Below are 15,624 nucleotides of genomic sequence, written 5' to 3' on the forward strand. Positions count from 1 at the left end.
TATTTATCTGTGGTGATTTTAACATTGATTTGTTAAACTCAACCAAGCAAAAACATGTTGATGACTTCATTGACACAATGTACAGCTTGTCTCTATATCCAACCATAACCAAACCAAGCAGAATAACAACACCTAGTGCCACAATCATCGACAACATTTTTACGAACATTATGGGAAATCAAGTCACCAGTGGCCTATTTATATGTGATATCACTGACCTTTTACCTGTTTTTACTTTATATGACTGTCATCTCAAGAAAACCAAAGACACTATGGCAAAAATCTCTAAACGAATAACAACTGAGGAAACAATCTGTGCCCTAAACAATAGTTTAGCAGTTCAGGATTGGACTTCAGTTTACAGAGAACCAAATGTGGACAGTGCTTATTGTAATTTTTTTAGACATCTTTACTTCCCTGCATAATAAACATTGCCCTGTTAAATAATATTTTATAAAAGGAAAACATAAAAATAGCCCTTGGATCACTAAAGGGATAATTAATGCCTGTAAAAAGAAAAACAATCTCTACAAACTGTTCATCAAAATAAAAACAAAAGAAGTCGAACAACGATACAAGAAGTACAAAAATAAATTAACTGATATTATAAGAACAAGCAAACGGTTATATTATCAAAAAAATATATATGAAAACAAAAACAATATAAAAGGAACTTGGGATGTTTTGAATAGTCTAATCAAACAAGGTTATTCAAAGTTGACATCCTGATTACTTTATTGATGAAAACGGTGAAGATTATAATATGAGTAATGTAGTGAATAAGTTCAATAGTTTTTTTGTAAATGTTGGTCCTAAATTGGCTGTTGATATCCCAGACAATGGAGTTACAAAATCAACTATTGAACAGAATTCTTCGTCATTCTTCCTCTCAGCTACAAATGAGCAGGAAGTGACAAACATTGTGCGGAAGTGTAAAAGTAAGTGCTCCACTGACTGCTATGATATCAACATGCTATTGGTTCAAAAGGTTATACTGAATGAATATTGTAAAACCCTTAACTTATATATGTAACCTATCATTCCAGACTGGCTGTTTTCCAAGTCAAATGAAAATCGCTAAGGTAACTCCGCTCTTCAAAAGTGACAGCAAACACGCTTTCACCAATTACAGACCAATCTCTCTTTTGCCTCAGTTCTCAAAAATGTTAGAGAAACAATTTAACTCTCGACTTGAATCTTTTCTTGAGAAGCATCGTATAATCAATGACGGTCAGTATGACTTTAGGTCCAAACTAACAACCTCAATGGCGATAACTGAAGCTATTGAAGAAATTACTAATGCACTGGAGCATAAAAGATATGCAGTTGGTATTTTTATTGATCTAAAGAAAGCCTTTGATACCATTAATCATTCAATTCTACTAGATACAATGGAAAGATAGGGAATTAGGGGGCTGGCTGGTGACTGGTTAAAAAGTTATTTAACAGGGAGGGTACAGTTTGTAAAAATGGGTAAATTTTTATCTGATACTCATGGCATTGCTTGTGGTGTCCCCCAAGGGTCCGTGTTGGGGCCAACACTGTTTAATGTGTATATTAATGATATGTTTAATACATCAAAAGTGCTGAAATTTATACTATTTACAGACGACACAAATATATTCTACAGTAGTGATGACTATAATGAGCTCATAAATACAATAAACACAGAACTAAACATAGTAAAAAAAAAATGGATGGACACAAATAAATTATCTTTGAATATAAATAAAACCAAGATAGTGATGTTTGGAAATCGCAACATAATGTCGGAACAGAAAATAAGTATTGATGGTACCCAAATTTAAATCGTAAATGAGAATACATTTTTGGGAGTAATTATTGATAGTAAACTATCATGGAAACCTCATGTCAGACACATTAAAACAAAAATCTCCAAAAGCTTCTCAATTATAAACAAAGCAAAACTAAACCTCAATGAAAATGCACTCCGTACTCTATACTGCACCTTGGTACTCCCATACCTTACATACTGTGTTGAAGTATGGGGGAATACTTACCACAACACAATTCATCCTCTGATCATATTACAGAAAAGAGCAGTGCGGATCATTCACAACGTTGGTTATTTAGAACATACTCATAATCTGTTTATGCAATCAAAGTTGCTCAGATTTGATGACCTTGTTAAATATAATACATTAATAATCTTATATAAAGCATTTAATAAATTATTGCCGCCTAATCTACAACGTTTTTTTATAAGAAGAATGCAGGCTCATAATTTGAGAGGCTTTGAATATTTCTCATTGCCGAGAGCTCAAACCACTCGTAAACGTTTTTGTGTGTCTTTATGCGGAGTAAAACTATGGAACAAACTGGACTTACAACACAAGCAATGCCAAACTATTAATCAATTTAAACTATTATACAAACATGGGGTCTGGTTCAAATATAGAGATGAGGGTCTTTAATTTCACCTGCTGCTATACTCTGTCTCAAAGTGTTAACATGTGCTCAATGTTTCCTTACCATTATTGCTATGTTGTCTATTACCATTATTGCTATGTTGTCTATTACCCATCCTACATTGTTGATACAAATTATTGTTACAGTGTAATAATTATTGTTACCTGTGGTAATGCCACTATGATACAACATCTGTATTATTAATCCTTGAACAAAATAAGAGTGAAACTCATGTGAATAATCACTGAATGGAGAACTGTGGTGGGATTAAATAGGTTATCTTCTTCCCACTCCCTTTCAAGCAAAACTGGACAATCATACATTACATACTACACATTACCTTTTGCACTATATTAATTTATATTATTATGTGTTGTCAACGTTGTACTTTTTTATGTCATTGCCTGAAATAAATAAATAATGAATGAATGAATGAATGTTGTCATTATGGTGGTACTTAATGAATACTTAAGTCTACTACACTACTGTATTTTAATGTTATCATTATGGTGCTACCTAATGAATACTTAAGTCTACTACACTACTGTATTTTAATGTTGTCATTATGGTGGTACTTAATGAGTACATAGGTCTACTACACTACTGTATTTTAATGTTGTCATTATGGTGGTACCTACTGAATACTTAGGTCTACTATAGTACTGTAATTTAATGTTGTCATTATGGTGGTACCTAATGAATACTTAGGTCTACTAAACTACTGTATTTTAATGTTGTCATTATGGTGGTACTTGATGAGTACATAGGTCTACTACACTACTGTATTTTCATGTTGTCATTATGGTGGTACTTAATGAATATGTAGGCCTACTAGGCTACTGTATTTTAATGTTGTCATTATGGTGGTACTTAATGAATATGTAGGCCTACTAGGCTACTGTATTTTAATATTGTCATGGTGTTATTCTGAGGGGTTAGTTATTTAAAAACATTTGATAACAATTGATCTAGAGATGTAAGTGTCCAAAAAAATGTATGACTTATTTATACATTTTGAATTAAATGTTTTAATTTTTTGTTTTTTTTAATGAATGGGGCACTTTTGGAATCCCAAGAATTTTAGCTATTTTTTGTCCATTTGTTTTTGCTTTTTTTTAACTGTCATGCTCAAGAAATAATAATCAATTCAAATCATTGTTATTATGTAATATTGACCTATTTAAGGCTTCATTTACTTCACATTAAATGTTCCACTTAATAATGCATATTTTCAGTTTTTACCATAAAAAAACAGGCTTGTCCTTGACAAAAAGGGGCATAGAACATGTTAAAAATAACTTTATTAACTTTATATCAACAAATAGACCTGAAATTGATCTAGAGATTTAAGCGTTTATTAAAAATAATAAAATATGACTTTTTTCACATATTTATGAACCTTTTGGGGCCCCCGGCACCAAAATTGAGGGGAGCCCGAAAGGTAAAAAATGTGTGTGTATATATATATATATATATATATATATATATATATATATATATATATATATATATATATATATATATCATTGGTTTTGATAGTAACACATATCAAAAAGGCCCCCGCATGGTTTAATTTGTCAGTGGAAAAGTTTGTTGTGACTGTAAAGTTGTGGTGTCACAATATTGTCCAAGTTACACAACAATTACTCACTGAGTGGTGAGGTTCCAAAGTTAAAGGTTCCAAAGTTAAAGGTTCCAGAGTCAGTTATAGCTACTATGTTTTTAGGTCACCTCATAACAAAGTCAACTCTCCACTAATTCCTGCCCTGGTTCTTGTCCTAGCCCACGACACAGGATTGGTCATGCTGCAGGTCGCCATGGGCGGAGAGGTCATCTCTTCTTCTGTGGTGTTTGAGTACAAGGCACGTGACCTTCCTGCCCTCCCATCTTCTCAGCACGACTGGCTGTCTCTGGACGGTGAGATCTTCCACACACTGAAGGTCCTCCACAAAGCGCTTGTAATTGAGATTGTGTGGCATTAGGAGTAATAATTTTACTTTTTTGATGGGAAACCATTGACTATATCTCACACGCGAGTTCTTATTTTGAAGGGACAATGCTACAGAAATAAAACACTTGCATGCACATTGACTATATCTCACACGCAAGTTCTTATTTTGAAGGGACAATGCTACAGAAACCAAACACTTGCATGCACATTGACTATATCTCACACGCGGGTTCTTATTTTGAAGGGACAATGCTACAGAAATAAAACACTTGCATGCACATTGACTATATGTCACACACAAGTTCTTATTTTGAAGGGACACTGTAACATAAACCAAACACTTGCATGCACATTGACTATATCTCACACACAGGTTCATATTTAGAAGGGACAATACTACAGAAATAAAACACTTGCATGCACATTGACTATATCTCACACGCGAGTTCTTATTTTGAAGGGACAATGCTACAGAAACCAAACACTTGCATGCACATTGACTATATCTCACACGTGGGTTCTTATTTTGAAGGGACAATGCTACAGAAATAAAACACTTGCATGCACATTGACTATATGTCACACACAAGTTCTTATTTTGAAGGGACACTGTAACATAAACCAAACACTTGCATGCACATTGACTATATCTCACACACAGGTTCATATTTAGAAGGGACAATACTACAGAAATAAAACACTTGCATGCACATTGACTATATCTCACACGCGAGTTCTTATTTTGAAGGGACAATGCTACAGAAACCAAACACTTTCATGCACATTGACTATATGTCACACGCGAGTTCTTATTTTGAAGGGACAATGCTACAGAAATCAAACACTTGCATGCACATTGACTATATGTCACACACAAGTTCTTATTTTGAAGAGACATTGCTACAGAAACCAAACACTTGCATGCACATTGACTAAAGACTATAAAAATGGGACCCATTACCTCCCTGCTTGGCACTCAGCATCAAGGGTTGGAATTGGGGGTTAAATCACCAAAAAGTATTCCTGGGCGCGGCCACCGCTGCTGCTCACTGCTCCCCTCCCCTCCCAGGGGGTGATCAAGGGTGATGGGTCAAATGCAGATAATAATTTCGCCACACCTCGTGTGTGTGTGACAATCATTGGTACTTTAACTTATATGTCACACACATGAGTTCTTATATTGAAGGGACAATGCTACAGAAATAAAACTTGGATTGGGCTGAGAGTAGTCAGTTGACAAGAGTATAGATTCACTGGTATTAGCATGGTTGTGTAAACAACTGGCAACAACACAAGTGAGCACTCGGCTCCAAAGTGGGTTCAAAGAGGGTGAGATTATTATCCAGCACTGCCTTAATATTTCATTTAGCTACATTGGAACCGCCTTTTACCACCTTAACTCATTCTTTAACGTGCTTCCTAAACCGAGAAGTTTGTATAGCAAAGCAGAAAAGGCTTGTATAGCGAAGCAGAGTTCCTCATACGAATCAATGGAAACACGCTACAAGTGGTGGAAAAGTGTATCACAAGTGAAATACATATTTCTGTGGTGGCCCTCTAGGGGGCGCTCGCGGCCCAACAATGGCCATGTGGTTAAGAAACACGGCCCTGGACTATAGCGATAAAGAGCAATTCGCATTCGCACCCATGGAACATCTCTGGAAAATAGAATTTGTGGATAAAAGCCACAGACGCACAAGGAGGAACCCTCCATTTCCTGACAGTTACAATATGTCCTAAATATACAAACCCCAACACCAGTGAAGTTGTCACATTGTGTAAATGGTAAATAAAAAAGAGAATACAATGATTTGCAAATTCTTTTCAAATTATATTCAATTGAATAGACTACAAAGACAAGTTACTTCATGTTCACACTGAGAAACTTTGTTATTTTTTGCAAATATTAGCTCATTTGGAATTTGATGCCTGCAACATGTTTCAAAAAAGCTGGCACAAGTGGCAAAAAAGACTGAAAATGTTGAGGAATACTCATCAAAGACTTATTTGGAACATCCCAAGATGAACATGCTATTTGGGAACAGGTGGGTGCCATGATTGGGTATAAAAGCAGCTTCCATGAAATGCTCAGTCGTTCACAAACAAGGACGTGGCGAGGGCACAACTTTGTCAACAAATGCCTGAGCAAATTGTTTAAGAACAACATTTCTCAACCAGCTATTGCAAGGAATTTGGGGATTTCACCATCTACGCGCCGTAATATCATCAAAAGGTTCAGAGAATCTGGAGAAATCACTGCACATAAGCCATGATATTACGGACCTTGGATCCCTCGGGCGGTACTGCATCAAAAAGCCACATCAGTATGTAAAGGATATCACCACATGGGCTCAGGAACAAGTTAAAACTCTACTATGCAAAGCCAAAGCCATTTATCAACAACACCCAGACACGCTTTGCTGGGTTTGAGCTCATCTAAGATGGACTGATGCAAAGTGGAAAAGTGTTCTGTTGTCTGACGAGTCCACATTTCAAATAGTTTTTAGTAACTGTGGACGTTGTGTCCTCTGGACCAAAGAGGAATAGAATAATTTGAGGTGCACAGTGTAAAAGTCAGCATCTGTGATGGTATGGGGGTGTATTAGTGGCCAAGGCATAGGTAACTTACACATCTGTGAAGACACCATTAAAGCTGAAGGGTACATACAGCTTTTGGAGCAACATATGTTGCCATCCAAGCAACGTTATCATGGACGCCCCTGCTTATTTCAGCAAGACAATGCCAAGCCACGTGTTACAACAGCGTGGCTTCATAGTAAAAGAGTGCGGGTACTAGACTGGCCTGCCTGTAGTCCAGACCTGTCTCCCATTGAACATGTGTGAAGGCTAAAATATCAGAAGGGAGACTGTTGAACAACTTAAGCTGTACATCAAGCAAGAATGGGAAATAATTCCACTTCAAAAATGTGTCTCCTCAATTCCCAAACCTTTACTGAGTGTTGTTAAAAGGAAAAGCCATGTAACACAGTGGTAAAAATGCCTTTTTTGTAATGTGTTGCTGCCATTAAATTCTAAGTTCATGATTGTTTGCAAAAAATAACAAAGTTTCTCAGTGTGAACATTAAATATGTGTGAAAGGTTGTTTTGGATTTGGTCGTATGTTAAAATGCTGTGCTGTGTACATACTTACTTAGACTTAGTTCCTCCCATTCCTGTTGGGACATTCATTAACCTGAATCACTCATGTTGTCCACAAGATGGCGGCAGATGTGCAGCAACTGTCCTGTCAGAAATACAACATGACGTTGAAGGTCTGATTCAGAATTAAACTTGTGACGTCTCACCAGACAAACTGAATACACCAGAGTGCATCACCTGACCCACGCGCCGTACTTTGGACACTAGAGTTGTTATTAGCAGCCAGAGAAAAGGTATATTTTTGATTGTAAACAGAGGGGGCGTGGCTACAGGACAGAGTTGCCAAATAGGAAACGTCTTCTGAGTTCTTTGCATGCATGTTAATAACAATGTTAGTCAATGATCTAGTCAAAAAAACAAAAAGTGTGTGCTACATTAAGTGTCAAAAGAGCTTAGTAGAATCAATCTAAAGGTATAATAAAATGTAGAAATGCACCCAATTGCAGGAAATGTCGTTTTACTCTTTTTTTTTTCAACAATTTTCCTCTTTTTTTTCTCAATTTTCCTCAGTTTTTTCTCAATTTCCTCTTTTTTCTCAATTTTCTTCTTTCTGTCAGGCTTGTCACTGACAGTTTGTTTATGTTTTAGTTTTTCCTCTGTGTTTGTTTTGTTTCTTGTCAGTGCTCTTATTTTTGTTCAGTTTCCTGCTTGTCTACCTGTTTCCCCTCAGCTGCGGCTGACTGGCACCTGGCCACACCTGGTGTCAATCAGCCGGCTGCTATTTAGACTTGCCTTGCCCTCCAGCCAGGGCTGGAGTATTGTTAGCTGTATGCTGTGGACTGTTTGCTGTATTCTGTATGCTGATAGCTGTTTGCAGCTTGCTGTCTTGTAGTTTCTCGTTTGCTGGTTCCTGTTCCCTGTTTCCAGTTTGCCTGTTCCTGGTTCCTGGTTTGTGTTTTTCCTGAATTTTGGACATTACATCATGTTTTCCTGCACCAAGCCTGCCATCTCTGCATCTTGGGGTTCGTCATCACCTTTATCTGACAGAATACTCTAGCCAAATACGAACCCCGCAGAGATTTCTATGGCGGAGAGGCTTGACAGGATTCTGGCGCTGTTGGCCGAATCGAGAACTTTGGCCGCGTTTCAAGCTCCCACCCACCCATCCCTGTTGTCTGTGGGCCTATGTTGGGACGTCTTGGATCCGTCCCTTGAGGGGGGGGCTATGAGTAGCTGTGGAGCTGGGAAGGCACCGCTACTTTTAACCCGGCTGTGGACGCCGCCATCTACCCCGGGGGGCCTGTGGACGCCAACGTCAACATCGGTGGGCCCGCCCAGGCCGACAGATGAGCTGCCTGCTCCTGTGGCTCCGCCCAAGCCAGCAGACAAGCCGCCTGCTTCGCTGGCTCGCCCACGTATGCAGACGAGCCGCCTAGTCCTTTGGCTCCGCCCACGCCGGCAGACGAGCCGCCTGCGTCTCTGGCTCCGCCCATGCCGGCAGACGACCCACCTGCGTCTCTGGCTCCGCCCATGCCGACGACATCGTCTTCCTCGTCTCTGGCTCTCTGACGTGGTTAACGACTACAACACACATGTCCCGGAGTGACGCGTGCCTGGTTTCATTGTTGGTGTGGTCGCTAAGGACTACAACACACATGTTCCGGAGTGACGCGTACCTGGTTTCATTGTTGGTGTGGTCGCTAAGGACTACATCACACACATGTCCCGGAGTGACGCGTGCCTGGTTTCATTGTTGGTGTGGTTGCTAACCACTAGGACACACACATGTCCCAGAGTGACGTGTGCCTGGTTTCATTGTTGGTGTGTTGGCTGACAACTACAACCCACACAAGTGCCGGAGTGACGCATGTCTGCTTTCATTGTTGGTGTGGTCGCTAACCACTACAACACACACAAGTCCCGGAGTGACGCGTGCCTGGTTTCATTGTTGGTGAGGTCACTAACGACTACGACACACACATGTGCCGGAGTGACGCGTGCCTGGTTTTATTGTTAGTGTGGTGGCTAAGGACTACAACACACACATGTGCCGGAGTGACGCATGCTTGGTTTCATTGTTGGTGTGGTGGCTAATGACTACAACACACACATGTCCCAGAGTGACGTGTGCCTGGTTTCATTGTTGGTGTGTTGGCTGACAACTACAACCCACACAAGTGCCGGAGTGACGCATGTCTGCTTTCATTGTTGTTGTGGTCGCTAACCCCTACAACACACACAAGCCCCGGAGTGACGCGTGCCTGGTTTCATTGTTGGTCTGGTCACTAACGACTACGACACACACATGTGCCGGAGTGACGCGTGCCTGGTTTTATTGTTAGTGTGGTGGCTAAGGACTACAACACACACATGTGCCGGAGTGACGCGTGCCTGGTTTCATTGTTGGTGTGGTGGCTAAGGACTACAACACACACATGTGCCGGAGTGATGCGTGCCTGGTTTCATTGTTGGTGTGGTGGCCAAGGACTACAACACACACATGTGCCGGAGTGACGCGTGCCTGGTTTTATTGTTAGTGTGGTGGCTAAGGACTACAACACACACATGTGCCGGAGTGACGTGTGCCTGGTTTCATTGTTGGTGTGGTGGCTAAGGACTACAACACACACATGTGCCGGAGTGACACGTGCCTGGTTTCATTGTTAGTGTGGTGGCTGAGGACTACAACACACACATGTGCCTGAGTGACGCGTGCCTGGTTTCATTGTTGGTGTGGTGGCTAAGGACTACAACACACACATGTGCCGGAGTGACGCGTGCCTGGTTTCATTGTTGGTGTGGTGGCCAAGGACTACAACACACACATGTGCCGGAGTGACGCGTGCCTGGTTTCATTGTTGGTGTGGTGGCCAAGGACTACAACACACACATGTGCCGGAGTGACGCGTGCCTGGTTTCATTGTTGTTGTGGTGGCCAAGGACTACAACACACACATGTGCCGGAGTGACGCGTGCCTAGTTTCATTGTTGTTGTGGTGGCCAAGGACTACAACACACACATGTGCCGGAGTGACGCGTGCCTGGTTTCATTGTTGGTGTGGTGGCTAAGGACTACAACACACACATGTGCCGGAGTGACGCGTGCCTGGTTTCATTGTTGGTGTGGTGGCTAAGGACTACAACACACACATGTGCCGGAGTGACGCATGCCTGGTTTCATTGTTGGTGTGGTGGCTAAGGACTACAACACACAGATGTGCCGGAGTGACGCGTGCCTGGTTTCATTGTTGGTGTGGTGGCCAAGGACTACAACACACACATGTGCCGGAGTGACGCGTGCCTGGTTTCATTGTTGGTGTGGTGGCCAAGGACTACAACACACACATGTGCCGGAGTGACGCGTGCCTGGTTTCATTGTTGGTGTGGTGGCTAAGGAATACAACACACACATGTGCCGGAGTGACGCGTGCCTGGTTTCATTGTTGGTGTGATGGCTAAGGACTACAACACACACATGTGCCGGAGTGACGCATGTCTGGTTTTATTGTTAGTGTGGTGGCTAAGGACTACAACACACACATGTCCCGGAGTGACGCGTGCCTGGTTTCATTGTTGGTGTGGTCGCTAAGGACTACAACACACATGTTCCGGAGTGACGCGTACCTGGTTTCATTGTTGGTGTGGTCGCTAAGGACTACATCACACACATGTCCCGGAGTGACGCGTGCCTGGTTTCATTGTTGGTGTGGTTGCTAACCACTAGGACACACACATGTCCCAGAGTGACGTGTGCCTGGTTTCATTGTTGGTGTGTTGGCTGACAACTACAACCCACACAAGTGCCGGAGTGACGCATGTCTGCTTTCATTGTTGGTGTGGTCGCTAACCACTACAACACACACAAGTCCCGGAGTGACGCGTGCCTGGTTTCATTGTTGGTGTGGTCACTAACGACTACGACACACACATGTGCCGGAGTGACGCGTGCCTGGTTTTATTGTTAGTGTGGTGGCTAAGGACTACAACACACACATGTGCCGGAGTGACGCATGCTTGGTTTCATTGTTGGTGTGGTGGCTAAGGACTACAACACACACATGTCCCAGAGTGACGCGTGCCTGGTTTCATTGTTGGTGTGTTGGCTGACAACTACAACCCACACAAGTGCCGGAGTGACGCATGTCTGCTTTCATTGTTGTTGTGGTCGCTAACCACTACAACACACACAAGTCCCGGAGTGACGCGTGCCTGGTTTCATTGTTGGTCTGGTCACTAACGACTACGACACACACATGTGCCGGAGTGACGCGTGCCTGGTTTTATTGTTAGTGTGGTGGCTAAGGACTACAACACACACATGTGCCGGAGTGACGTGTGCCTGGTTTCATTGTTGGTGTGGTGGCTAAGGACTACAACACACACATGTGCCGGAGTGACGCGTGCCTGGTTTCATTGTTGGTGTGGTGGCCAAGGACTACAACACACACATGTGCCGGAGTGACGCGTGCCTGGTTTTATTGTTAGTGTGGTGGCTAAGGACTACAACACACACATGTGCCGGAGTGACGTGTGCCTGGTTTCATTGTTGGTGTGGTGGCTAAGGACTACAACACACACATGTGCCGGAGTGACACGTGCCTGGTTTCATTGTTAGTGTGGTGGCTGAGGACTACAACACACACATGTGCCTGAGTGACGCGTGCCTGGTTTCATTGTTGGTGTGGTGGCTAAAGACTACAACACACACATGTGCCGGAGTGACGCGTGCCTGGTTTCATTGTTGGTGTGGTGGCCGAGGACTACAACACACACATGTGCCGGAGTGACGCGTGCCTGGTTTCATTGTTGGTGTGGTGGCCAAGGACTACAACACACACATGTGCCGGAGTGACGCGTGCCTGGTTTCATTGTTGTTGTGGTGGCCAAGGACTACAACACACACATGTGCCGGAGTGACGCGTGCCTGGTTTCATTGTTGTTGTGGTGGCCAAGGACTACAACACACACATGTGCCGGAGTGACGCGTGCCTGGTTTCATTGTTGGTGTGGTGGCTAAGGACTACAACACACACATGTGCCGGAGTGACGCGTGCCTGGTTTCATTGTTGGTGTGGTGGCTAAGGACTACAACACACACATGTGCCGGAGTGACGCATGCCTGGTTTCATTGTTGGTGTGGTGGCTAAGGACTACAACACACAGATGTGCCGGAGTGACGCGTGCCTGGTTTCATTGTTGGTGTGGTGGCCAAGGACTACAACACACACATGTGCCGGAGTGACGCGTGCCTGGTTTCATTGTTGGTGTGGTGGCCAAGGACTACAACACACACATGTGCCGGAGTGACGGGTGCCTGGTTTCATTGTTGGTGTGGTGGCTAAGGAATACAACACACACATGTGCCGGAGTGACGCGTGCCTGGTTTCATTGTTGGTGTGATGGCTAAGGACTACAACACACACATGTGCCGGAGTGACGCATGTCTGGTTTTATTGTTAGTGTGGTGGCTAAGGACTACAACACACACATGTGCCGGAGTGACGCGTGCCTGGTTTCATTGTTGGTGTGGTGGCTAAGGACTACAACACACACATGTGACGCGTGCCTGGTTTCATTGTTGGTGTGGTGGCTAAGGACTACAACACACACATGTGCCGGAGTGACGCGTGCCTGGTTTCATTGTTGGTGTGGTGGCCAAGGACTACAACACACACATGTGCCGGAGTGACGCGTGCCTGGTTTCATTGTTGGTGTGGTGGTCTAGGACTACAACACACACATGTGCCGGAGTGACGCGTGCCTGGTTTCATTGTTGGTGTGGTGGCCTAGGACTACAACACACACATGTGCCGGAGTGACGCGTGCCTGGTTTAATTGTTGGTGTGGTGGCCAAGGACTAAAACACACACATGTGCCGGAGTGACGCGTGCCTGGGTTCATTGTTGGTGTGGTGGCCAAGGACTACAACACACACATGTGACGCGTGCCTGGTTTCATTGTTGGTGTGGTGGCTAAGGACTACAACACACACACATGTGCCGGAGTGACGCATGTCTGGTTTTATTGTTAGTGTGGTGGCTAAGGACTACAACACACACATGTGCCGGAGTGACGCGTGCCTGGTTTCATTGTTGGTGTGGTGGCTAAGGACTACAACACACACATGTGACGCGTGCCTGGTTTCATTGTTGGTGTGGTGGCTAAGGACTACAACACACACATGTGCCGGAGTGACGCATGTCTGGTTTTATTGTTAGTGTGGTGGCTAAGGACTACAACACACACATGTGCCGGAGTGACGCGTGCCTGGTTTCATTGTTGGTGTGGTGGCTAAGGACTACAACACACACATGTGACGCGTGCCTGGTTTCATTGTTGGTGTGGTGGCTAAGGACTACAACACACACATGTGCCGGAGTGACGCGTGCCTGGTTTCATTGTTGGTGTGGTGGCCAAGGACTACAACACACACATGTGCCGGAGTGACGCGTGCCTGGTTTCATTGTTGGTGTGGTGGTCTAGGACTACAACACACACATGTGCCGGAGTGACGCGTGCCTGGTTTCATTGTTGGTGTGGTGGCCTAGGACTACAACACACACATGTGCCGGAGTGACGCGTGCCTGGTTTAATTGTTGGTGTGGTGGCCAAGGACTAAAACACACACATGTGCCGGAGTGACGCGTGCCTGGGTTCATTGTTGGTGTGGTGGCCAAGGACTACAACACACACATGTGCCAGAGTGACGCGTGCCTGGTTTCATTGTTGGTGTGGTGGCCTAGGACTACAACACACACATGTGCCGGAGTGACGTGTGCCTGGTTTCATTGTTGGTGTGGTGGCCAAGGACTACAACACACACATGTGCCGGAGTGACGCGTGCCTGGTTTCATTGTTGGTGTGGTGGCCAAGGACTACAACACACACATGTGCCGGAGTGACGCGTGCCTGGTTTCAGTGTTGGTGTGGTGGCCAAGGACTACAACACACACATGTGCCGGAGTGACGCGTGCCTGGTTTCATTGTTGGTGCGGTGGCTAAGGACTACAACACACACATGTTACGCGTGCCTGGTTTCATTGTTGGTGTGGTGGCTAAGGACTACAACACACACATGTGCCGGAGTGACGCGTGCCTGGTTTCATTGTTGGTGTGGTGGCCAAGGACTACAACACACACATGTGCCGGAGTGACGCGTGCCTGGTTTCATTGTTGGTGTGGTGGTCTAGGACTACAACACACACATGTGCCGGAGTGACGCGTGCCTGGTTTCATTGTTGGTGTGGTGGCCTAGGACTACAACACACACATGTGCCGGAGTGACGCGTGCCTGGTTTCATTGTTGGTGTGGTGGCCAAGGACTAAAACACACACATGTGCCGGAGTGACGCGTGCCTCGTTTCATTGTTGGTGTGGTGGCCAAGGACTACAACACACACATGTGCCAGAGTGACGCGTGCCTGGTTTCATTGTTGGTGTGGTGGCCTAGGACTACAACACACACATGTGCCGGAGTGACGCGTGCCTGGTTTCATTGTTGGTGTGGTGGCCAAGGACTACAACACACACATGTGCCGGAGTGACGCGTGCCTGGTTTCATTGTTGGTGTGGTGGCCAAGGACTACAACACACACATGTGCCGGAGTGACGCGTGCCTGGTTTCATTGTTGGTGTGGTGGCCAAGGACTACAACACACACATGTGCCGGAGTGACGCGTGCCTGGTTTCATTGTTGGTGTGGTGGCCTAGGACTACAACACACACATGTGCCGGAGTGACGCGTGCCTGGTTTCAGTGTTGGTGTGGTGGCCAAGGACTACAACACACACATGTGCCGGAGTGACGCGTGCCTGGTTTCAGTGTTGGTGTGGTGGCCAAGGACTACAACACACACATGTGCCGGAGTGACGCGTGCCTGGTTTCATTGTTGGTGTGGTGGCCAAGGACTACAACACACACATGTGCCGGAGTGACGCGTGCCTGGTTTCATTGTTGGTGTGGTGGCCTAGGACTACAACACACACATGTGCCGGAGTGACGCGTGCCTGGTTTCAGTGTTGGTGTGGTGGCCAAGGACTACAACACACACATGTGCCGGAGTGACGCGTGCCTGGTTTCAGTGTTGGTGTGGTGGCCAAGGACTACAACACACACATGTGCCGGAGTGACGCGTGCCTGGTTTC

At 44.5% G+C, this 15,624-nt stretch overlaps 1 protein-coding gene across 3 annotated transcripts in view; it reads left to right on the forward strand.

Annotated features, from left to right (window-relative positions):
- LOC133655944 (calmodulin-binding transcription activator 1-like) overlaps window positions 1–15,624 on the forward strand; it is a 257,478-nt gene that overhangs the window by 183,980 nt on the left and 57,874 nt on the right. For all 3 annotated transcript variants that reach the window (XM_062056608.1, XM_062056624.1, XM_062056615.1), the window contains exon 10: window positions 4,213–4,347. In XM_062056608.1, coding sequence (XP_061912592.1) covers window positions 4,213–4,347 — 135 coding nt within the window. The remainder of the gene's footprint in view (window positions 1–4,212; window positions 4,348–15,624) is intronic.

This window comes from Entelurus aequoreus, linkage group LG01 (genome assembly GCF_033978785.1).
Source record: "Entelurus aequoreus isolate RoL-2023_Sb linkage group LG01, RoL_Eaeq_v1.1, whole genome shotgun sequence".
Taxonomy (NCBI): domain Eukaryota; kingdom Metazoa; phylum Chordata; class Actinopteri; order Syngnathiformes; family Syngnathidae; genus Entelurus; species Entelurus aequoreus.